The sequence below is a fragment of the Stomoxys calcitrans genome, chromosome 3, assembly GCF_963082655.1.
Source record: "Stomoxys calcitrans chromosome 3, idStoCalc2.1, whole genome shotgun sequence".
NCBI lineage: Eukaryota > Metazoa > Arthropoda > Insecta > Diptera > Muscidae > Stomoxys > Stomoxys calcitrans.
This window is the reverse complement of record NC_081554.1, coordinates 7,484,667-7,509,572: the sequence shown is the minus strand read 5'-3', so window position 1 is coordinate 7,509,572 and position 24,906 is coordinate 7,484,667. Positions and strand designations below refer to the sequence as shown.

At 34.0% G+C, this 24,906-nt stretch overlaps 1 protein-coding gene across 10 annotated transcripts in view; it reads left to right on the top strand.

Annotated features, from left to right (window-relative positions):
- Positions 1–20,285, top strand: part of LOC106090338 (probable G-protein coupled receptor 158) — a 60,010-nt gene extending 39,725 nt beyond the window's left edge. For 5 of the 10 annotated variants that reach the window (XM_059365923.1, XM_059365924.1, XM_013256496.2 and 2 more), the window contains exons 5-14: positions 2,469–2,647; positions 2,709–2,789; positions 2,851–3,199; positions 3,335–3,403; positions 3,462–3,863; positions 6,915–7,109; positions 11,421–11,599; positions 12,280–12,391; positions 15,838–15,858; positions 19,895–20,285. In XM_059365923.1, coding sequence (XP_059221906.1) covers positions 2,469–2,647; positions 2,709–2,789; positions 2,851–3,199; positions 3,335–3,403; positions 3,462–3,863; positions 6,915–7,109; positions 11,421–11,599; positions 12,280–12,391; positions 15,838–15,858; positions 19,895–20,092 — 1,785 coding nt within the window. In that variant the 3' untranslated portion in view covers positions 20,093–20,285. Of the gene's footprint in view, positions 1–2,468; positions 2,648–2,708; positions 2,790–2,850; positions 3,200–3,334; positions 3,404–3,461; positions 3,864–6,914; positions 7,110–11,108; positions 11,161–11,413; positions 11,600–12,279; positions 12,392–15,837; positions 15,859–19,894 lie in introns of those variants that run through there. The other 5 variants (XM_013256500.2, XM_013256499.2, XM_013256501.2 and 2 more) reach the window with 5 other exon arrangements.
- Positions 20,286–24,906: the final 4,621 nt, after the last annotated feature.

Here is a 24,906-nt window from a genome sequence, read left to right as displayed (position 1 = left end):
CGTTTCCTTCGAAAATTTAATTAAGTTAGGCAAAAAAGGAAACAAACTAACAAGACACGATTTTCGAAACCTAAATATGGTTGTGTTAAAGTTTTTGTAGTGAAAATAACTTTTAGGCCAGGATGAACAAAATGAGAAAGGTTAAACAAAAGTTCAGCTTATGAAAATCTCATCCAAAGCTTTCCTAATGCAACACTTATTCAGGCAGGCTGAATTAAAGTTTTCCTAATGAAAAACTTATTCAGCCAGGCTGAATTAAAGTTTTCCTAATGCCAAACTTATTCAGCAAGGCTGAATTAAAGTTTTCCTAATGAGAAACTTATTCAGCCAGGCTGAATTAAAGTTTTCCTAATGAGAAACTTATTCAGCCAGGCTGAATTAAAGTTTTCCTAATGAGAAACTTATTCGGCCAGGCTGAATTAAAGTTTTCCTAATGAAAAACTTATTCAGCCAGGCTGAATTAAAGTTTTCCCAATGAAAAACTTATTCAGACAGGCTGAATTAAAGCTTTCCTAATGCAACACTTATTCAGGCAGGCTGAATTAAAGTTTTCCTAATGACAAACTTATTCAGCCAGGCTGAATTAAAGTTCTCCTAATGAAAAACTTATTCAGCCAGGCTGAATTAAAGTTTTCCTAATGAAAAACTTATTCAGCCAGGCTGAATTAAAGTTTTCCTAATGAAAAACTTATTCAGCCAGGCTGAATTAAAGTTTTCCTAATGAAAAACTTATTCAGCCAGGCTGAATTAAAGTTTTCCTAATGAAAAACTTATTCAGCCAGGCTGATTTAAAGTTTTCCTAATGAAAAACTTATTCAGCCAGGCTGAATTAAAGTTTTCCTAATGAAAAACTTATTCAGCCAGGCTGAATTAAAGTTTTCCTAATGAAAAACTTATTCAGCCAGGCTGAATTAAAGTTTTCCTAATGAAAAACTTATTCAGCCAGGCTGAATTAAAGTTTTCCTAATGAAAAACTTATTCAGCCAGGCTGAATTAAAGTTTTCCTAATGAAAAACTTATTCAGCCAGGCTGAATTAAAGTTTTCCTAATGAAAAACTTATTCAGCCAGGCTGAATTAAAGTTTTCCTAATGAAAAATTTATTCAGCCAGGCTGAATTAAAGTTTTCCTAATGAAAAATTTATTCAGCCAGGCTGAATTAAAGTTTTCCTAATGAAAAACTTATTCAGCCAGGCTGAATTAAAGTTTTCCTAATGAAAAACTTATTCAGCCAGGCTGAATTATAGTTTTCCTAGTGAAAAACTTATTTTGCATGGCTGATTTAATGAAAATATTTAAATATTATTATAAAAATTAGTTTCAGTCTCGAAATTAATTGATCCAGTTAGTTTTTTTAATCGAAACTTCTTTAATCACGAAAATGATAAAAACAGTCAACGTTTTGGAAAAAGTAATTAAAAAAAATTTAATTTAAAAAATTGGATATTTAGTTAAAAAATGGTTGACATTTTTGAAATTTTCAATCAATTTTTTTATTGATCCAATTAAAAAGTGTATGGATATTTTTATAATTTATTTAAATGGATCAATTAAATTTTAATTGATCCAATTAAATCATGATTTAAATTGTTTGAAAATTCCAATTAATTTCTATAATTAGGCCACAAATTTACCTCATGGAACATGAACATGAAGTGCGTTGTTTGGGCAAAGGTCCGTGGGCACCCGTGTTGTACACTGAGGCGGCAGCCCTTGGCCGATGAAAGATTCCATCGCGTTGATCCGACACGTAAAACCGGCTGCCATGGTATTGCTATAGATTGCTCGTAATGTAGAAAGTATGGGTCTTTGAAATCCCCTTCCTCTTATATTGTAGGGGACAAAATAGCTTTTAATTGGATTTACGTAAGCACAGTTTTTGGAAAAACTTTAAGATTCGATTAAAAAATGATTGAATCAATTAGATATTTTTCAACCACGATTTTGATTGAAAAAATTTTCAAAAACAATTAAATATTAATTGAATCAAGCTTTTAAATTGAAAATAGCTAAAATTTCAATCACGACTGTAATTGAAAAAAAATTCATGCAAATGCCCATGAACATTCCATTAAGGAACAGGGGAAAACTATTCACATATAAATGAGTCCAGTCTGTTTCAAGTTTAAGCTCAATGGTAACGGTGTGCCGCAGTGCGACACCTCTTTTGAGGAGAAGATTTTACATGGCAAAGTACCTCACAAATGTCGCCAGTATTAGGAGGGGATAACCACCGCTGAAAATTTTATGATGGTCTCGCCAGGATTGGAACCCAGTCTTCCCGCCATATTGATTTAAAAAATTGTTGAATCAATTTAATTTTTAATTGAAAATGATTTTATTTTCAATTAAATTTTTAAATGAAAATTTTCTTGGAATTTTTTTTTGTGCAGCTTGAATTTAGTTTAAGTTATTTTTATTAAATCTTACTATTAAATGTACTACAAAAAAAAGGAATCGTTCCTTACAGATACCACCGGAGCAGGTGCATAATCGTGGATTTTTAGGCTCTTATTGGCGCGAGCTTGGACATGCTTGGAATAGCACAGATGGTTCACAGGAATGGGGAACTCCATTTCGAGACTGTAATCTTTTAGTGAGTCGATGGTTGTGGCCCTTTAGAATATCCTTGGTGGAATCAAAATTCAAGTATGCTTCATTCATAACATGCTATTCATGAAATATTTATCACTCATTATTTTCCTTTCAGAATTGTTGCTGCTGCCTTTATTGCCGCAGATGAGGATGTATGCAATGATGGTTTGGAACAAATATTTGGACGCAAACATGGGTAGTTACATTTTTTGGCCAATAAGATCCAATTTTTAACGTATGATCAATGCTTTTTGCAGTTGCGATCGTAATACCACCTTTTGTTTATTAACCGAAAATAAACCCGCCGCCACCCGAGATGTTTATACCTGCATTTGCCGTGAATCATATTATTTACCCAATTCCACCTTGCAAGGCTTTCGTGGTGATATTGTAGAGATGTCTGAGGGATTTGATAACTACTCGTGTATACCTTGTCCTGCCGGTTGTTCGAATTGCGATTCGAATGGTGTCTGTCTGCTTGGTGAAGATCAAGAGGCTGTCTCACTGGAAAGCCTACTGAAGGTATCTGTGGGCTCAGTGCTGGGCGCATGCATCTTGTGCTGTCTGGTATTGAGTGTGATTGTGTTTCAACAAAGAAAGTGTAAGGTGAGTGGACAAGTTGCTTATTTTGAAGTCGTGCAAAGCATGCGAATACGTGATTCATTACATCCATCCAATATAAGTATTGTTTCGCCTATAACTACTGGTATTTCTCTTGCACTCTATCTGGTTTCTTTCAAGGCCATTGCATCGGGTATGTGGACTGTGTTGGAAACAATATTATTGGGTATAGTTCTGCTTTATGCATCGGTAAGTATTTTTATAACGATGTGGTTTGTGGTTCCTTAAAATTACTTTTCAATCGAAGGTTGCCATCCATTTCTTCCCCGCATCAACGGAACGGTGCATCATCGAACCATGGTTGCGAGAACTAGGCTTTATAACTTGTTATGGTGCCATTATACTTAAACTATATCGCCATTTAGTTGATTTTCGCACACGCAAGGCTCATCGCTGGGTTTTACGTGATGTCGACCTACTCAAATATCTGGGCACCATGGTATTTGCCGTTGCCTGTTACATGGCTGCATTCACAGCGTCTTCATTGGATCTACTGAAAATCGCTCATTTGGAGAGTTTGCGAGAGGTGAATACGAATACGTGTCAACCATTGCATTGGGAATATGTGACGCAGCATAGTGAAATACTCATATTGATATTTGGCCTGCATTTAGCATATGCCAGTCGCAATGCCAATACACAATTCAGGGTAAGTTACATGTATAATAGGTATTAGAATGAGTTTTATATGAGCAACGAGTAAACGAATGATTTATAGTGTTTGTTGTATTATGTATTGTATTTCGTTTTTCAAATGCTATCAGATTGTTATTAAATCTTGCACATATCATTCTATTGGCCCAAGCAAGAACGCTATTCAGTTTGGACAAAAATCGGTCCAGTTTGGTTAAGGCTATCAAACTTTTAGACAATGAGTTTTGTAATTTTTAAAAACTTATACATAAAGAAGGTCAGGAAATGCAACTCTGTAAACAAAAGTCGAAAGCAACGCGCAAAAGTTAAATAATTTTTAACCTTGACGCCTAAACAAAGGGACTGAGATCTGTTTCCATCTGACTGACCATATAACAGTATTGCAGGCGGAGATCACGGAATTCGGGAGATGGTATGATGTTAATGCGAGAACGTCGAGTGTAAAAGAAAAAAAAATACAACAAAAAGAACGTAAACAAAAATCTAACATCTTAAATCTGGCAGCTGTCCGCGTTAGACAACCTTAAGTGGTTCAGACTCACGTGCAAAAATCATTCGATTTGAATTTGTTTACTCTTCAAAAATTGTATTGCAGTTCATAAAATCGACTAATTCCTTTATTGAACCCATTTTAAAGAACATTATTGACAATTTTCATCAAATTACACAATTAAGCTGATGTTTTGAAATTCGTATACATCAAAGGACGCTTGGTATGTGACTGAACCCAAAACACGCATATGACAACGTTTAAGCGCATATATGCAAGCAAATTAAAAATGTCACAAATAGGAGAAAACGTAAACAAAGAATGAATGTAAAAAGAGAACAAGTTGGCAATCTTATTTAGAGAATACTAAGTAGTATACAAGGCGTATTTAATAAGGTGGCCGCATGGGCGAATTGCTACAACAAAGCACCTTTTTTGGGGATTTGATATGTCAAAATTTGTCAACAGGGCGAAGAAAACTCTATTCGCCTTGACATTTAAAAATTTTCGGCAAACTTGTTTCGACCAATTGGAGCAAGAAGAAAGAAGTTTATTAGTTATTGAGTGTCAAGAAAACATATTTAAAAATGTTCAAAATACCAATTAGCTACAGAGGCTTTACCAACAAAACTGGCTGGAACATTGAGGTCCAATTTGTGTGGTGTTCATTGCTGTCACCAGAAGCTTAGCTGCGAGCTATCGGGCGCGTCCACAGGTTGTGGATAGTGGAATGCTTCATAAGGAGTAGCTGCAACGGAAGTCGCGCACAATCAGAAGTATCGAGCGGAGAGTCTCAGTGAGAAGCCGGGCGGCACCGACTCTTGCACAAATACTGAGTGCCTATGATGCTCGATATGGCACCTCCAAATAACCAATAGCCACCCTGTTCCCGCGGCGATCGGTACTTTGGACCGGAACGAGCTTGCTCACCTAAAGGAGCCTGACGAGGATCCCCACCTTTACATGAAAATGTGGCTACAACAATCCACAAAACCACCAAGATGACAGGTTTAAATAGTTTTCATAAGGTTATTGTAGCCGTAGGTAGCTACCAAGCGAATGCTAACAAATGGCTCAAATAGGAAGATTGTGATTAGAGCTCAATCACCACAAGGAGGGGGTGTGTACCCATTTTTGGCTCTTGGATATCTGTCGGATTTTCAGGTCATTTAAAAAGGACAGTTAAAGTTTGTTGGCTACGGGGATGACGTTGTCATCATGGTGTACATATAGTATGCTACTAGCTAACTTGGTATGTTCAGGGGACCTCTCCTAGATGTGATGGAGCTGCCGCTCTCATTACTACATGTCCTGAAAAGCCATTGCAATGTCAGGACTTTAACCTTGCGCTGGCCACATGGCGGCCTTAAGCTTGATTTGTGGGGTAAGGAGGAGTCATAGATGCTTGAGTACCTATTGTGAGATTGCCCTGAAATTACGAGAGTAGGTGCAGGATTATGGCTGCACAAAATCTATTTTCCTGTCTAAATTGTCTTTATGCAACTATACTACTATAACTTTTAATTGCATATTGGAGAGAGCTTCTCCAGACCTCCTGGCATGTTGGCTCCTAATCTTCTTCATTTTGTTGTCTAGCGTTGAGTTGACGTAAATTTTGTCAGTGTTCTTCTGCGCTTTTTTAATTTTTCGGGGCCGCACAGTAGACCTAAGTTCTTTGAGTGAAACTTATAGTGAATGAGGTTGCTGGACGCGTGCTATTATGTACCCTAAGTTTAAAAACCATAACAGCAGCAAACACTATTTATGTATAAATTACTTATTTTGAAGTTTATATTTTTGTACGGCGAATTAAAAAATGAGTTGACTTACCAAATTCCCTCAGCTGGGTTGATGCGGCCACATGGTAAATACGCCTTGGTCGATACAAATTTGCCGAAAATTTTAAATGCAATGGCGAATTGAGTTTACTTCGCCCTGTTTCCAAATTTTGGCATATCAAGTTCCTAAAAAAGATGCCTTGTTATAGCAATTCGCCGATGGGGTCACATTATAAATACGCCTTCGTAGTATATAAGGATGATCGTTTTTATGGAATTAGAAAAGGCCAAAACAGATTAAGCACGTTGGGGAGCGTTGCGATAAAAATGCAAATCTGCAATCAAACGTCAAAAAAGCATAGGGCAAAAGTTGAAAAATACTACTTCACGTATGGCAACACAGAATGATGCTCGATTTCAGTCATCAAAGTTGAAAATTGTATGACTTTTGCGTTTAGCTTTTGTGGGATTTGTTTGCAGAGTTGCATTTTTCAACGTAACGCTCTTCAACGAGCTTAATCTGTTTTGGCCTAAAGTGTCTGGAACAAAAAATAAAAACTTTTCTTGTTCTTCTTTTCAACAAGATTTTTTATTCAATATCCCTAGATATGGAATATCAGAATATGCTCAGATCTAGTATTTTGTCCAACTATATCGCCTATTGGCTATTACCTCATTAATTACGATGGCATTTTAATAAATAGGATCCTCCGACATACGTTTAATACCCGACTCATCATTCACAGATATTGAACTCTTACTTTTCATCCATTTTCAGGAACGCCAATTTCTCGAGGTGACATTAATTATAGAATTTGTCGTATCTTCCGTGTTTTATATACTACGTTACATGTACTTACCTGTCATGAGTCCAAGTGCCATATTTTTGGCACTTTTTATACGCTCTCAACTAACCAATACCATCGCATTGGGTCTGATATTTGTGCCAAAATTGTGGTATCAACATAAGCAGGTAAGTTCGATTTATTTCAAAATTTCTCTTAAGTTTTCGTTTTAATTTTCAACGAATTTAGTTTTAGTTACGATTTTGAAAAAAGTTAAAGTTTTGAAATTTGTCCAAGAAAGAAACCATATAAAGAAACATAACCATATAAGAAATAAATCTTGGAAAAAGAAAATTAAAAGAATTTAACTGGAAAAAGGGAAACGGTTTTTTTGTACAAAGATAAAAACAAAGACAAAATAATGAAGAATATGTTCTTTGAGTTAAATAAGAATTTAAAAAAAATTATATATAGAGCTTTTTAATTATTTTTTTTTTATTTGAGGCAATATTGTATATATATTTAAACATAGTTATAAGTACTCGTATACATTACATACATGGTTGTATGTATGTATACATTGTAAATTACTAACCGAGCTATGAAGTTGCTGCAAGTGTTGCGTTGTGTTATTTCACATTGTGTTATGTTGTGTACTATCCTTTTTTTTGTATTCCTGTTATTGAGTTTGGCTAATGTTGTTAAATTGTTTTATTTTTTTATGGTTGCTTGAAATTTATGATTTTTTGTGTATTATTTATTGATACGCGCTATTTTGTGAAATTGGCAATTTATTACAAGTAAATTTTTCCTCTCTTTTCTTTAAAAGATGTGTTCTCCTTTTAATGAGTTAAGGAATGTAAAATTATTTACATAGTGCATGTTTGTTTGTAGGTGTTCATGGGTGCACTGTTTCCTTCCGATATAATAGAAATAGGAAATGATGCAAAGTTGGCCCCCGCAGTTACTTAATAGCAATTTGCATAAAATAAAAAATTGGGGTTTTGGTTTAGTGTTTCAAACATCAGTAAGATCTAAGAACTTATGAACTAGCAGCGAATTAAAGTCATACCCAAGGAGAATCGTATCATTAAGGGCCGCAATTTGATGGCCAATTTGGTCAGACAGGGATCTTTGCTGGCCCTCAGACCCTTGGTTCTAATTGTTACTATCAGATTCTTAGACAACTTCCAAAAAGCTTTTACTTGAGTCCCATAAATGTCATGTCCGGTAATCTCAAAATTCTATCATTGTATGTCGGCTGATCGCTTTCCGTAACCTTTTTCAGTGAATTCTGAGACACTTGGCTCCAAATATTAAATTCTTACTCAACTTCCCCAGAGTGCCATATCGACTCAAATGACCTAATGTGCGTTTTGGTGCTTTTTCTGTTTCGAGCGTCTTCGATTTGGCTGAAATATTCATGAACCATGAATATCAGCTCTGTACTCTACCTATAATCACCTTTTATTAGAAAAATAATCGGAATACCTTTCAATTAAGTCCCATATTGCCCAGATACTTTTTCGTTTGAATCCTCTTAAGTCCCCCCTTAAGAGGATTCGGTGGCCCTCTGAAAAATTTTATGATATACGTTTTTATGGCCGCCACCATAGGATGGGGGTATACTAATTTGGTCATTCTATTTGCAACTCGTCGATATATAAGTCACCATAAAGTATATATATTCTTGATCGTCATGACATTTTAAGTCGATCTAGCCATGCCCGTCCATCTGTCTGTCGAAAGTAATTTTGAAATTTTGGACAAATACTTCGTATTAGTGTAGGTCGGTTGGGATTGTAAATGTTTTGATATAACCAACATATAAACCGATCTAGGATCTTGACTTCATGAGCCACTAGAGGGCACAATTCCTAACCGATTTGGCTGTAATATTGCGCGACGTGTTTCGTTATGACTTCCAAAAACTGTGCTAAGCATGGTTCGAATCGGTCCATTACCTGATATAGCTGCCTATAAACCGATCTTGAATCTTGATTTCTTGAGCCACTGGAGGGCGCAGTTCCTATCCGGTTCGGTTGAAATGTTGCATGACGTGTTTCGTTACGTTTCGTATTGTTGAAACAACTGCGCTAGGTATGGTTGAAATCGGTGCATGTTTTGATATAGCTGCCATATAAACCGATCTCGAACCTTGGCTTCTTGAGCCACTATAGGCGCAATTCTTATCCGATTTGGCTAAAATTGTGCTAAGTATGGTTCAAATCGGTCCATTACCTTATATAGCTGCCATAAAAACCGATCTTGAACTTCTGTCTTCTTGAGCCACTGGAGGGCGCAATTTCTATCCGATTTGGCTGAAATAATGCATGAGGTGTTTTGTTATGACTTCCAACAACTGTGCTAAGTATGGTTGAAATCGGTCTATAAGCTGTAAAAACTATTATATAAACCGATCTGGGGTCTTACTTTTTTCAGCCTCTAGAGGGCACAGTTCCTATCAGGTTCGGCTGAAATTTTGGATGACGTGTTTTGTTATAACTTTCGACAATTGTGCCAAATATGGTTCAAATCGGTCTATATTCTGATATAGTTGCCATATAAACCGATCTGTGGTCTTTACTTCTTGAGCCTCTAGAGGGCGCAATTATTATCTAATTTGGCTGAAATTTTCTACAACGGCTTCTCATATAATCTTCAACATACGTGTCAAGTATAGTCTGGAGCGGATACAGCTCCCATATAAACCGATCTCCCAATTTTTCTTCTTGAGCCCCTGAAATTTTGCACAATGACTTCTACTATGGTCTCCAACATTTAATTCTATGATGGTTCGAGTCGGATCATAACTTAATACATCACCAGTAGCATAGCAATTCTTTTCTTTTGTCCTTTATTTGCCTAAAAAGAGATATCGGGAAAAGAACTCGACACATGCGATCCATGGTGGAGGCTATATAAGATTCGGGCCGGCTGAACTTAGCACACTTGTACTTGTTTATTCTAAAATATCTTAAATTTAAGTCCCATTTCGTCCCTATCGGTCCACCCACCCGTTTGGTTTTTTTTTTGGGAGAAAGGTGCTGCTGCACTGGCGCAAATGGACCTTTCATTTAATTTTCTTATTGTATCGAACAGTATAATTTCTGTTTATGGAGACTTTTGTTTGGAACGACATCCACTGATACTTCGCCGCAATTATCGCTATAAATTTCATATTCTACTTCAAAATAATTCCATTTCACTCCAATATTGTTCCAATCGGCCTATTTTTATTTTGGTTGCAGTCTTCCCCTGCGATATCCTATTATTTGTTCCAGAGCAGGGTAAAATAGACGATAGGCAAAAGTTAAATTCCGCCGATAGATAGAAAAAATTTTAAGATTCATACTTCAAGCCTTTCTTCCCTCTTTCTTAGGAGCGCAAGCAATACAATTGTTGAAAGACGAATTGAAACCCTTGGTCGGTTAGCCGAAAATTCGATGCCTTACAAAGACAACACTATGGTGGCACGTATAAAAATCATCTGATTCCCTTCTGGCAAATCAGCTGATTTTGATATAACATACCCACCCAACGTTTTTCTTATGGGTCTATTATGGATTGTAACTCCAGTTGCGTATAACGTTGGAAATTTTTGTAAAGTGCAGTCAATGTCAGTGTTTTAAACATTCAGTAAATTTTAAAAAAAGGATGCAATTGAAAAAAATAAAAAGAATTTTTTTATTACAAATTTGCCCGTTGGCAACGCAACTGAAGTTGGGTTGCAATCCATAATCGACCCATTAGTGTCTTATTTTATTGTTTGTTTCGTTGTGTATGATAAACAGTTAAAGAAAACAGTGTACCCAAAAAATTTTCACTTTAGTTAAATGTTGTGCCTAGCTTCCTCCGTCTGTCAGTCTGTCTGTTCTTTTCCTTTTCCTTCCCATTCTTAGAAGCAAATAAAAAATAAATTTACTTTTAATTTAAGCTAAAATTTTATATTAACTACAATAAAAATCGGTTTCCTATTAGAATAGATCTCATTAGAATTAAACTCTTTGGGACTACAACTATTTGAACTATTTCAAGCTTCCGTGTCATCTATGACTTCTATTTCAAATGATAATCTCTTCTACAAAGTTGAATATGTAATTGGTTACCTTTGATAGTTTTTCAAAATTATTTATGAATCAATTTAAAAATCCTATTTTTGTCTATTTTGTTTTTTTTTATTTTAGCGCGCCCATCATAGACACAATATTTAAAAAAAAAACCAACAGACACTATCACTCACACACATACACATACACATGCACTTGTTCAGTCACCAACCCCCACATCCTTAACAAAGTTTATGTTAATCCAGTTGTTATACCAGTTTTCCAGATTATCCTTTCCAATACGCTTCATCTGATGATAACTTTGTGTTGAAGTTTGGTTTCATTTATTTTTATTTATTTTTTTTTGAGTTTTTCTTTACTTCTACGTCCTTGGTTGTTTTCCTCTCTGTGTGGTTTGCGGTGTTTTGGTTGCATCTTCATAGCTTGCAGGTCCGTTCCCTTGCCCATGATCTATCCTTACGTTTACCTGTGGATGCTTTCAAGGGTTCTCATGATGTTGGCCAACGTTTGGGTGGTGGCTATGCCGGCCTATGCCTGGGTGATCCGGATATCGGTGAGCTGACAATATCGGAAATGAGTCCTGAAGATATACGTGCTGAACTCAAAAGGTAAGGTAACGCTAAATTTACTTAAAAAGGGCAACATTTGAAAACATCTTAAAAAATATATAAATTGATATAAAATAAAAATCATATAAAAACATAAAAAAATAAAGTGATATTTCTATAATGTGCCAAGTTTATGGGGATCTTAGATGGTACATCATGATGCGTGGTCTGCATTAAAGTAGAGGTTTTATATTTACCCATTAAGCGGATTTTCTTGCTTAGTTTGAATGGAGAATAATGCTTGCAGAGTGGCTTGGTTTATCCCCGCTTATTATCGCCGTTTATTAAAACATATGATGTTATCATTTAATCGGAATGACCAAACTTAAAATCACATTTATGACCTCAGAGAAACTTTTATTAAAAATTAAAATGACTTAATTTTATTTGTTTTGTAGACATTTGATTATTTGGTAACCCAACTAAGGTGTGGAAGGGATAAAAATTAAGAATTTTACGGAATTCTTAATATAATTTTTTTTGATATTACTGTTTTAGTATATAGAGCGCTCAACAGGTCGATTACGGGCTTAGGCGGTATGGGGCGGCCTAAGATCAACCCAATCTAAGTGCCGCATTTAATTCAATCAACTACGATGATGTTGCCCTTCAGTTAAAAATTTCTCAAGACATTTGCGATATTTTTTAACTTTTCTTTTTCTATTTTTTTCGTTCTGCAGACTGTATACTCAATTAGAAATATTGAAAAATAAAACTTTACGCCAGGACAATCCACATATCAGTAAAAGACGTGGTGGACGTAAAGCTGGCCATAGACGTTTCTCCCTACAGGTGAGTCATGGTTTTGATACATTAATGATAGGTGAAAACAAAAGTTATTTTGTTGATGTAAATTATGAAAAAACATTAAAATATATTATTATAGTGATTATATCGATAGAAAAGTATTTAGTCTTTCAAGTGATTATAAGTTAAAAACTTTTATATACTCCAACCATAGACGTTAAGAATAGAATATCCAACCAATAGATCTCTAAATATTCCTTATAAATTAGATCATTTGCTCCCTTCCGCTATATAGTGTTTCATATTTAACTTTGCTGTCCTCAGTATGAATAATTTGATTCATCATAGGGATGAAGCCAAAATAAAGATTATGCGAAAGAATATAGAAATTAGAAATCTTGTATATAATTCATAGAATAGAACATGTACTTTACATAAAAGAACAAAGTATAATTTTGATACAAAGGTTCATCTTCGCATTTGTTAACATTTTTTAAGGTATTTATTATAAGTGTAAAATTATTTTATTTGTTAATATTTATTTTAAATCGTATGACTTTTTTTAGTATTTTTTTAATTTTTTTTTTTTGAGTTTTTAGAGCTACAACATATGCGTTGGTATGTCTAAAGGTGGAGTTACATACTATGCGTGCGCATTAAAAATGCATCTCTGCAAAAAAAAAATCCCACAAAAGCAAAGCGCAAAATTTTAACAATTTTTAACTTTGACTATTCAACTTGAGCGTCATTCTGTGTTGCCATACGTGAAGAAGTGTTTTTAGGCGTAAAAGTTGGGGCTTTTGCCAAAAACGGTACATTGATTTTTTTCTTTTCCTTGATTTAATTTAATTTTTCATACATTACTTAAGTTTTTTAACTTTATTTGTCACAGAACATGTTTTTCAATATCTGTCCATTAATGATTAAACATTTCTTTGAAAACGGTAATCGATAGTCGTCATTCATCGAAAAAAATCAAATGATTTTGTCAGCCATGACTGATGGTTATGTGTCCATGTGATGCATACACTTTTGTTTTCACCAATACTATTGCAATGACCTTACATCCGATGTGCCATGTAAACTCAGTATAAAGGGGACTGCAAATACGTAATGCTGAGTTTACATGGCACATCTGGTGCATGGTCATTGTAATAGTATTGGTGAAAACAAAGGTGTATGCGTCACATGTACACATATCCATCAGTTGAAAAATCAAAATGATTTAATTTCTTTCGATAAATGATGTCTATCGATTGCCGTTTAAAAAGAAATGTGTAATTCTGTTAAAAATAAAGTTAAAAAATGAGAAAGTATGAAAAATTAAATAAAAGAAAAGAAAAAATCGATGTACTGTTTTGGCAAAAGCTTTAATCAACACGTACACACGATGAGTACGATCATGATGTGCCGTCGAAAAGGGCCATAAGGTTTATGAAAATCGGGACACGTAATTAACAATTCTTAACTATAGTATGTATTACAATTTATATGAAATTTGAGTTTTTATTTCGAATTCGCAAGCATACATCTTATAGATTTTTAATTCAAGAAAAACCTAACGTTTTACGTAAAATTCGAACAAAAACTGAATTTCCAGAAGTTCAATCGCATTTGTTTACCGGAACAGCCCTGTATATAAGTGCACTTAAGTCCCACCTCCCCCATACCAACCATGGTCCAGATGCAAATGCAAATTTGCCCAAGGATATTCCATTTAGGAACAGGGGCAAACTTAACACATATCAACAAGTGCTGTTCGATTCGAACACAGGCTTTCTGCGTCATAGGCGATAATGTTAACCTCTGCGCTGCGGTGGCCTCTTTGGTCCAGATATATTCATAAATGGATATAAACTTCACGAAAACCAATCCCTTGATTTGAGTCTTTTAGAGACTAAGCCTCAATTTGTAATTGTTTTCTTTGAAGGCTAGTATTTCAAAAACATTAATGCCATCAGTAGTATTTAGCTTCTCCGTTGTCCGGTGTATACGCTTTTGACTGTCTTCGGCCTCAAGTTTGGTCTCAATTGCAATTTAATACTAACTTTTACTAAAAACATGAAATTAAAAAGATCTGAAATAATATTTGCAAAATCAATGCAGCCTGTAATGCACCATTAAGAATAGAAAACTTCTCAAAAAAAAAGCAACAAGCTATCCAAAACAAAATAACCAGTTTCAATAACACAACAACAATAGCTGCTTTCTTGGCGTCACGGTAACACTACATAACATTGTGAAACCCAGACTCATGAGGATTATATTCCACAGGATTTTCACGATCCGGGGAATCACATCCTACCTCTTTTTGTTTCCCACAGAGGCCACAGAGATGATGTTTGTACGTAATGATATAGTGTTCCAGAGACAACAACACCTTGGCTCATTGAATCAAGAATTTAATTCTCTTTGGATTAAGTTCAGGATTATAACTAGGGAAAGGGAGTGGGCAAAAGTAGACCGCTCCGCTCCCACAACATAAAAAATCAATTTTAAATGAAGGGATTTTCAAAAAAAAGCACATAAAATTCAAAAAAATGTTAGGAAATTTTTGTTTGAATCGATAGTACGATAGCAATGTTCAAGATTATTTCATGTAAATATGGACCGTGACTGCGCCTCAAATGGTCCATCCGCTCAGTCCAATTTTGGCATAATGTTTCCAACATTTCGGCTGGTATCTCACGAATAAATGCTTCAATGATGTCTTCCAATGCGATGTCATGTCTAGACAGAGAGATTGTCTGTCTAGACATGAGCTTTAACATAGCCCTACACAAAATTGTCTAAAGACATTAAATCGCATGATCTAGGTGGCCAATTGACCAGTCCCGAACGTGAAATAAAATTTTCACCGAACTCGCCTCTGAATAAGTCCATTTTTACGCATGCTGTGTGGCTTATTGCACCGTCTTGTTGATGTCAAATTTCATGCAAGTCAAACTCTTGCATTTTTGGCAAAAAAAAGTTAGATATCATTTCACGATAGCGCTCACCATTGACAGTTACATTGCGATTCGCATTATCTTTGAAGAAGTACGGTCCAATGATGCCACCAGCCCATAAACCGCACCAAAATGTGACTTTTTCTGGAGGCATTGGTAGCTCTTGCAATGCTTTTGACAGATCTTCACTCCAAAATCGACAATGCTCCTTATTTACGTACCCATTGAGTCAAAAATGAACTGAACATGTTAGTGGTTAGTTCTTCATCTTCAAATGTTTAAGGCTTTAAAATTTGTATCCCAAATCTTAAGTTAACAAAATGCGAGATGAATCCCAACATTAACCTATTTATGTATCAATCCTATAAAAAATACATACATACAAAAACATATATATATATAATTTATTATGTAAATTTTCATGTGTTTCTCATCGTAAACTACTATATCACACACTCTCGTACGTACGTTCGTTCCTTCGTTGTTGCCATTTTGTTAAACTGAAACAAACATGAACACCCATCCCCTTCAAATTAAATGTAGAAAAAGGGAAGCAAAGATAAGGTAAGCAAGTATCTCAATAACTAACTAACATCTCACAATAGAAAAATTACCCCTCCCCCACCTATGTAATCCTTATATGGCAAACTATTCTCAGCAAAAACTACAAAATAAGCAAGAGAGAGTTATTTTCTCTTAACATAAATGTATCCCGAATGTATATGAGATGTGATCGATTTTAAATTAGCCGTCTTTATCCATGTATCTGTGTGTGTGAGTGTGCGAGAGAGAGCCAATGACATTAGTGTGATGAAGGAAATAGAAATTATGTTAGCAACCCAGTGGGAAAAGATAATCAATGGGATATGAGAAGGTAATCGATAGCCTATATAGCTTATTGATTGCAGAATACGTTATTCTTAGCACGGGAGATACTATATTGGGTTGCCCAAAAAGTAATTGCGGATTTTTTAAAAGAAAGTAAATGCATTTTTAATAAAACTTGGAATGAACTTTAATCAAATATACTTTTTTTAAACTTTTTTTCTAAAGCAAGCTTAAAGTAACAGCTGATAACTGACAGAAGAAAGAATGCAATTACAGAGTCACAAGCTGTGAAAAAAATTTGTCAACGCCGACTATGTATATGAAAAATCCGCAATTACTTTTTGGGCAACCCAATATGTTCGAAGGAAGCATTATATAATTCGTTTAATAGAATACATTATTAAACCATGTAATTGGAATGAATTTTATAACTAATGCATTATAATTTTTTAAAAAATCTAATTATTTATTCCCCGAAATACATCAAATAAATTAATCTGTTAAATGTAAAAATAGCTAAAATCTTGCTTTTTTTATTATTAAATATAGTACACCTATTAAGAATTTTAAAAAACATTATGACTTTGGAAAAGTTTGCATTTTTAAGGAGGCGAGAAGATTGGGAGATTTGATCGGGAGATTGGTCGATTTTATACCATATTATACCCAAATATGGTTCGATTTAGGATGTATTTGACATTGATGTTAAGGCTGTAATACAACTCACTGATCAAAATGTTAGCAAAATCATGTCAAAGACACGCTTATTATTAGCCACTAAAAAAACCAAAAATGGTTGATTTAGATGAAAAATAACATTTTTAATAATTGTGTTACTTAGAAACGTCTTTAATTCTACAAAATAAAAAGCAAACTAAATCATATAAGTTTTTTGACGCGACAAAAAGGCAACACTAGATAACGAAATTCCAAAATAAAAAAGAATCGTCACTCTCGAAAAATAACATTTCAACTTCATTTGATATGGTATTACACTCGGCAATCATGTCCAAGTTTGGCCAAATGAAATTCCCCCTTTTATTCATTGAGATATCTTTTAAACGTCAATCCTATAACGTCTATATGTCTTTGAAATGTAATACATTTGCCATTGTCCCACTGGGAAGACAACTGATATACCCAGTGGGAAAAGTGCAAATGTATTACATTTGGAATACATAACATAAAGAATAAATATCATAAAAATTTCATTAAAATCTTTTATATATCAAAAATTTATGAAAATTTTGAATATGTCGAAAATTTCATTGCAATTTTGAATTTATCAAACATTTTTTTAAAATTTTGAATGTTTTCGAAAAATTCATTAATATTTGAATAATTCAAAAATTTTATTGAAATTTTGAATTTATCAAAAATTACATCAAAATTTTTCTTTTATTTGTATATATCAAATATTGGACGGAAATTTTTTCTTTAACGAAAATTTTATTGAAATTTCATCTTTATCGAAAAGTTAATTAGAATGTTGTCTTTATTGAGATTCCATTGCAGGATATTGTCCGGCTTTAGACCATTGTTTAATGCTTTCTATTCAAAGAATGGCATAGTAAAAGTATTAACTTTAAAAGTCAGCAAAAGTGTGTTGTTGCTAGAAGCATTTGACTGGCTATCCGAAAAATCAACAGCGGTCGATGGATCAAATGGATCATAGTGCCTTACATACCATTCCAACTAGAGTAAGTTGTAAAGCACACAATTGAATTTCTCACATCACATTTCTCTCACATCTTTGGGTATAATTGTCATTTAGATTAATCTCTCGAACAATTTCTTGCTTCCTACGAGGGTAGCTTTTTATATTTCGGGATTAGCCAACCCTTGTGTTCCAATCTGCCAACTGACAGCTCTATTGTAAAGCTTGATATTTTTGAGGTTATACGTGATCAGAACGTTTTGACATACGAGAGCTATTTGTGTTGTTTACAGTAAATTAAAAGATTCATCTCGCCCAAAAAATTAAATTAAATGATGAACATTTTCGTGCGATTATTTTTTCCAATTTTCGACATGGATTAGCTCAACAACAGTGCATAGATGAACTTTATTTAATTTTTTGCGATGAAGCTCAATCAAGGACCAGTGTTTATCGATGGTATGGTGAGTTCAACCGAGGTCGTTGTTTACTTCAAGACGAATTTCGAGACAACCTTAGGCATTAGTTTGACCAGCATACATTCAATATTGCATGAAAATTTGACCGTCAAAAAAATTGGTTCGCGTTTGATCCCACACCATTTTGTCAAACGTTCAAAAAAGGCTCGTAACGATTGGTCGAAAGAAATGCTCCAAAAATACGAAACAACTGCATTTTTGAGCACTTAAAACATCGATTTGAAGGGTCATCCGTCGTATATTCCTGACTTGGCACCGAATGATTCCCGTACATAACAAATAAAATGAGAGGTCCACGTTTTTCGACACCTGAAGAAGTGGTTTATGCGTTCAGAATGCATGTTTTGGAGATACCTCAATCAGAGTACCAAAAGTGGTTCGACAATTACTTCAAACGCATGAAAAACTGTATAGAATTTTTGAACAATAAAGCGATTTTTGATGATTAATATTTGTTTTTGTAATCCCTAATTCCTCGTAAAAAAGCTAATTTTTCCAAAGTCATAATGGTGTTTAATGTTATATTTAATAATAATGTTAATGTTATGTTTAATAATAATAATAGAGATTTGTTGCTATTTTTATATTTAGCGAAATTAATTAATTATGGAGCTAAATAATTTGATTTTTTATAAAATTAAAATGCGTTATAAAATTATAATGCATTAGATATAAAATTCATTCCAAATAAATTGTTAAATAATGTTTTAAATGAATTATGTAATGCTTCCTTCGAACACATAAAAATAATTTATTCTTTTCCTAGGACATCTTCCGTGTTAAGAATAAGGTATTCTGGTATCAATAAGCTAAAGAGGCTATCGATTACCTTCTCATATGCCATCGATTACCTTTTCCCACTCGGTAATTTCTCTTCTCTACTCGTCGCCTTCTCTCTCAAGCATTGTGTTTCCTTTCTATTTATTTTCACAGTAAATTAAATGTACCCATTTCACTCTGTACCTAGAAGATTCCTTATTATACACAATAGATTGTAAATCTCTTAGTCGGCATATCCATTCTACCAAAATTTTTTTTTTTTTATTTTAGTTTGGTAATAACTTTATAAAACAGCTCTCGATAACGGCGTTTTCGAGTAGCCTATACAAACCGGATATCCAGATAACTATGTTGCCTATTCAGGATTCACTAATAGAAGGTTAGGTCACTTGTAAAACATAAAGTGGATAGGCCCCATGAACATTATTGAAAATGTCATCAAATAGGAGAAATCGTAAACAAAGAATGAATGTAAAAAGATAACAAGTTGACATCCTAAATGCTGATCGCTTGGCTTAACCTTATTCAGTGAATCCTGGTTGCCTATTCAACAAATAATTAAAAAAATAAACAGCAATAAATGTTGAATCATCTAATTTAAAGTTGATTAATTGATCTGAAAAATATAAAACTTCGAACAAATGATTTCAACATTATGGAAAATTTAAAAATAAATTATTTAATAGAGCTGTTTTATAGTATAAATCTCCTTCTAGTTTCTTGTATCCCCTTGTGTTGTAAATATGCATGTTATTTTTATTAGATTAACAAGTTGTTGTATAAGTCATAGAGAGGATAATAAACCCCCCAGAAATGAAAAGCATAATTTATGGTTTATTCTGATTATTTCATTTAGGCCCTGAGTGCCAAGCATCGCAGCAACAAACATCAGCAGGATATGGAAATAACCGAAGCTGAACCCTCACGAACACCCGAAGATTCCGTGTGTAGTAATGAAGGACCCACAGACACCTATGCCGAAATATCGGGCATCTCTCACTCCATGCTATCCCACTCGGTTGTGTCACATTCAATGACATCCCATAACAAATAGAATAAAACCAACAAAAACCATAACAACAACGGCAGCAATAACAACCCAAACCAAAAAAAACAGCTCGATCACAACAACAGCAACAACAAATTTAACTAACAGCAAATACAATAATAAGCATAACAATTTGTAATGTAAATAAAGTTAAAAAAATTATATATATATACATAAAAGAATCATATATATACATACATACTAACATCTATATATACACAAAAACAAATATATATATATATAACCAGAATTATAGAAAGATGTTTTGTTTTTAGAAAAAAGAGGCCAGAAAATAAATTACTTTATTTTACAAAAAAAAAAATAAACAAAAGAAAATTATATATAAAATGATGAGAATACAAAACAAAATTGTAATAATAAAATTTGTATAAACTTTGATAAAATGACAAGAACTTTTTGCGAATGAACAAGTTTTTTTTTATTGTAAATTTTAATATAATTCGAAAGTTTGGTTGATAAACTTTTTACCATATTTACACATACACTAACACACACAACGCAAATCACACAAATGCATTTCAAAACGTTTAGATTTTCATCGGCATACAGCCGATAAGTTTAACAGACATGTTAAACTCATCCGATAACTTGTTGTTATCGAAATATAGGCGTTTGAATTTAAAATAAATCTTAGTTGACATCAGGATGGATACTCTGCTCGCTGGGAAACATATTGTGCTTGCGGCCGACACTGACTACTGTACAAACGAAAATAGTTCAAATCAGTTTGGCATGTTCGGTTTACTCTTTTGATATTTTTTTTGTAAGGAAGTTTTTGTTTCTTGTTCGTATAATGACAGTTTAAAACATCCTAAACGCTCCGTTTCCTTTTTCTTAATTCTTTCACAATACTAGTGATGCAAAAAATTAAAATTTCTTTTACGCTAGCGTTTATGCTCAATTCATGTACTCTTATTTTCTTGGATTCAGTCGTTGTTGAGACAACAACATGAATGAACATGCGCAGGTGTGTACGCTTCGTTCTTGTGTTTACATTTTAAAAACAATGTTTTTTTTATTTAACGCTAGATATGAAAGGACAAATTTAATATTTCATTTTATATTATGGTTTGTTTGAAAATATTTAATTTTATATTATGGTTTCTTTAAAAAATGCATTATTTTTGTCGAATAAATTAACCTTCTTTCATAGAGAGAATTATAAAAATGTATGGAGAGTAACTTACGCATACAATCTTATTTTGATGTTGTGCACCACATCTCTTTATCACAACACAACAACTTCAACACAACACACCATTAATGGTTAATATCTGTGGTTATTCACCTGTGGCTTATGCTATTCAAAGCATGGTAGATCATAAATGTCAAGCGTATCAAGATTTGTTCAACGATAACGTAACAACTACGAAAAAAATTACACTCATAGGTAAAAGCCTGCTGAAAGTCTGCAGATTTTTGATAGTTAATTTTACTACTATTATAGCAATAGTTCTGATTTCATAGCTAAATGTTTGCAATTTCAGAACTGCGGTATTACTGCTGAATAATCTGTTGTTTGCTGAAAATGACTGCTGCTTAAGATGGGCTTGTTGGAAACTAAAATAAAAAAAATTTTTTTTTTGAAAGAAAAGAAATTGTCTGATAGCATTCAGAAAAAAACCTTAAATAATCAAAACATATAATCGGTAGTAACAGGCAAACATAAATAATAACCCAACATTCCACAGATCACGTTTGGTGTGTGAAACAAAACAAAGTTCAAGGGATGAAAAATAGCAAAAAATGGTTTTTAAATAAAACTCAACAACACCCAACAATGAAAAAAAAAACAATAAAAAAGGGGTTTTATATAACAAACAACAACGCCCTTTAATGAAATTTTACAATAAACTTGTAAGGTAGTGCTGAAGTCGGGCCAAGTCGACACCGCTTTGGATATGCAGGCTAAGCCGTCGAATTTAAAATTTGCTTTAATTTAATATGTAGAATTTCTATCAAAATCCGATTTCTATCAATGACGATGTAATTGCAATTTTAGTCCAAATCGGACGACATATATATGGGAGCTATATCCAAATGTGAACTGATTTTTTTTCCAATTTCAATAGGCTTTGTCTCTAGGCCCCAGAAAATACTTGTGCCAAATTTGAAGACGATCGGATGAAAATGGCGACCCGTACTTTGAACACAAAGCGCAGTGGTTAGCATGTCCGCCTATGGCGCTGAACACCTGGGTTCGAATCCTGGCGAGACCATCAGAAAAAATTGTCAACGGTGGTATTCCCCTCCTAATGCTGGCAACATTTGTGAGGACTATGCCATGTAAAACTTCTCTCCAAAGAGGTGTCGCACTGCGGCACGCACAATATTATTGGAAATTACCCAAAATCTGACGAACATATTTGGGAGCTATATCTAATTCTGAATCAATTCCGAGCAAACTTCTCACATAATGTGGTAATCGTCGAGGAAAGCGTTGTGCAAAATTTTGGCAAGATTGGTCAAACAATGCGTTTGCAGTGAAAATCTGGCGGTATACATGTATGACAGCTTTATCTAAATCTGGGCCGACTTCTATGAAATTCCCAGTAATGTCGAGATACATAATAAAATCCCTCCTGCCAAATTTCGATCGAATCGGTTAAAAAATGAGCACTTTATTGCGATATTTCTCAAAATCGAACAAACATATATTGTATATATGGAAGCTATACCTAAATCTGAAACGATTTCGAGCAAACTTCTCAGATACTGTGGCAGTCGTCGAGGAACGCGTTTTGCAAAATTTTAGCAAGATGGGTCAATAAATGCACTGTCTGTGACTCTAAAAGTTAAAATCGGGCGATATATACAATATATGAGAGCTATATCTAAATCTGTACAGATTTCCATGAAACTCACCAGTAATGTCGAGAGTACAGAGAAAATCTTTTCTGCCAAAATTTCAAGAGAATCGGTTAACAAATGACCATTTAATTCCAATATTACTGCAAATCGGACGAACAGATATAGCTATATCTAAATCTGAACCGATTTCGAGCAAACTCCATAGATAATGTGAAAGTCGTCGAGGAAAGCGTTGTATGAAGTTTTGGGTAGATTGGTCAATAAATGCGCTTGCGGTGGCTCTAGGAGTGAAAATCGAGTGATATATATATATATGAGAGCTATATCTAAATCTGAACCGATTTCCATGAAATTCACCAGTAATGTCGAGAGTAATAAAAAATACTTCCTTGCCTAATTTTGATAGAATCCGTTAACAAATGCTCATTTTATTGCATTATTACTGAAAATTTGATGATCATATATATGGGAGCTATATCCAAATCGAAACCGATTTTTTCCAATTTCAATAGGCTTCGTCTCTAGGCCGAAAAACGTGACTGTACCGAATTTTAAGACGATCGGATGAAAACTACGACCTGTAATTGGTACACAAATTAACATGGACAGAGAGGACGAACAGACAGACGGACATAGCTATAGCGAATCAGAAAGTGATTCTGAGTCGATCGGTATACTAATCAATGGGTCTATCTTTGTTCCTTCTGGGTGTTGCAAACAAATGCACTAAGTATAATACTCTGTACCACAGTAGTGGTGTAGGGTATAATTTCTACTGCCCATTTTTAGCAGACTTTTTGTTGTTACAGCAAACAGTTTTGTTATTTTTACTAACAAATTTCTCTAAGTGTAGTTAAAACCCCCCTGCCGCTGTTCCTTAGTGGAATGTTCATGGTCAAAATTTGTATTTGTTTGTATTGGGTTGCCCAAAAAGTAATTGCGGATTTTTTAAAAGAAAGTAAATGCATTTTTAATGAAACTTAGAATGAACTTTAATCAAATATACTTTTTTTACACTTTTTTTCTAAAGCAAGCTAAAAGTAACAGCTGATAACTGACAGAAGAAAGAATGCAATTACAGAGTGACAAGCTGTGAAAAAATTTGTCAACGCCGACTATATGAAAAATCCGCAATTACTTTTTGGGCAACCCAATAGTTTGTAACCGTCTATACAGACGAATCTGGATCTGATTGTTGGTCTCCCAACTAACGAACAGAAACTGATAGTAGTGTTTAAGCCACCCGATGAGCACAAATCCATAGCCAAAGTAATGATTAAAAATGATATTTGGAAAAGATTCGTCTTTTTCTTTCTTAATTAATTCATAGTTTTTATTCTTTTTTGATGCCTCAACTTATTAATGAAACTATCAACAAGCAGTATCCACCTGTTATAAAGGCTGTTGGTTGGCTTTTTCCAGCGTATATTTCATCTATGATTAAAAGTTTGTAATTGTTTGGAATTTGCTCGTGAGCATATCCAAGTGAATGAGGATCCGATCCCTTCTAAAGTAAACATCTTCGAAAGACTCTATCTCACAAGGGGCACCCCATTAACATTAGCAAATGTTTTGCTTTGCCGAAGTAGTTGTTTTCTTCGTTCTCTAACTTCGCCTTGGTTAGAAACCCAAGCCTTCTCCAGAAAATGTCTTAGCAAATGTCTTGTTGGTCGAAACAGTTGTTTTCTTTGTTCTCCAACTTCGCCTTGGTTAGAAACCTTGGTGGTATTAAAACCCAAGTCTTCTCCAGAAAAGCATAACAGTTCTAGAATTGTTTTTTTCGTTTGTTAATTCGTTTGCCAAAAGCTTAAAGCTAACATTTTACAATACACTCTCTTGCTCACACACTTACACACTCTCGCTCACACCTCTCACACATACTACACTAGGATGTCACATATACGATGCCATATTGTTTCTTAAATAAACTATATAATTAAAACTTTTCTATTTTACATTTATATTTATATAAAAAAAGCCCACCTTTT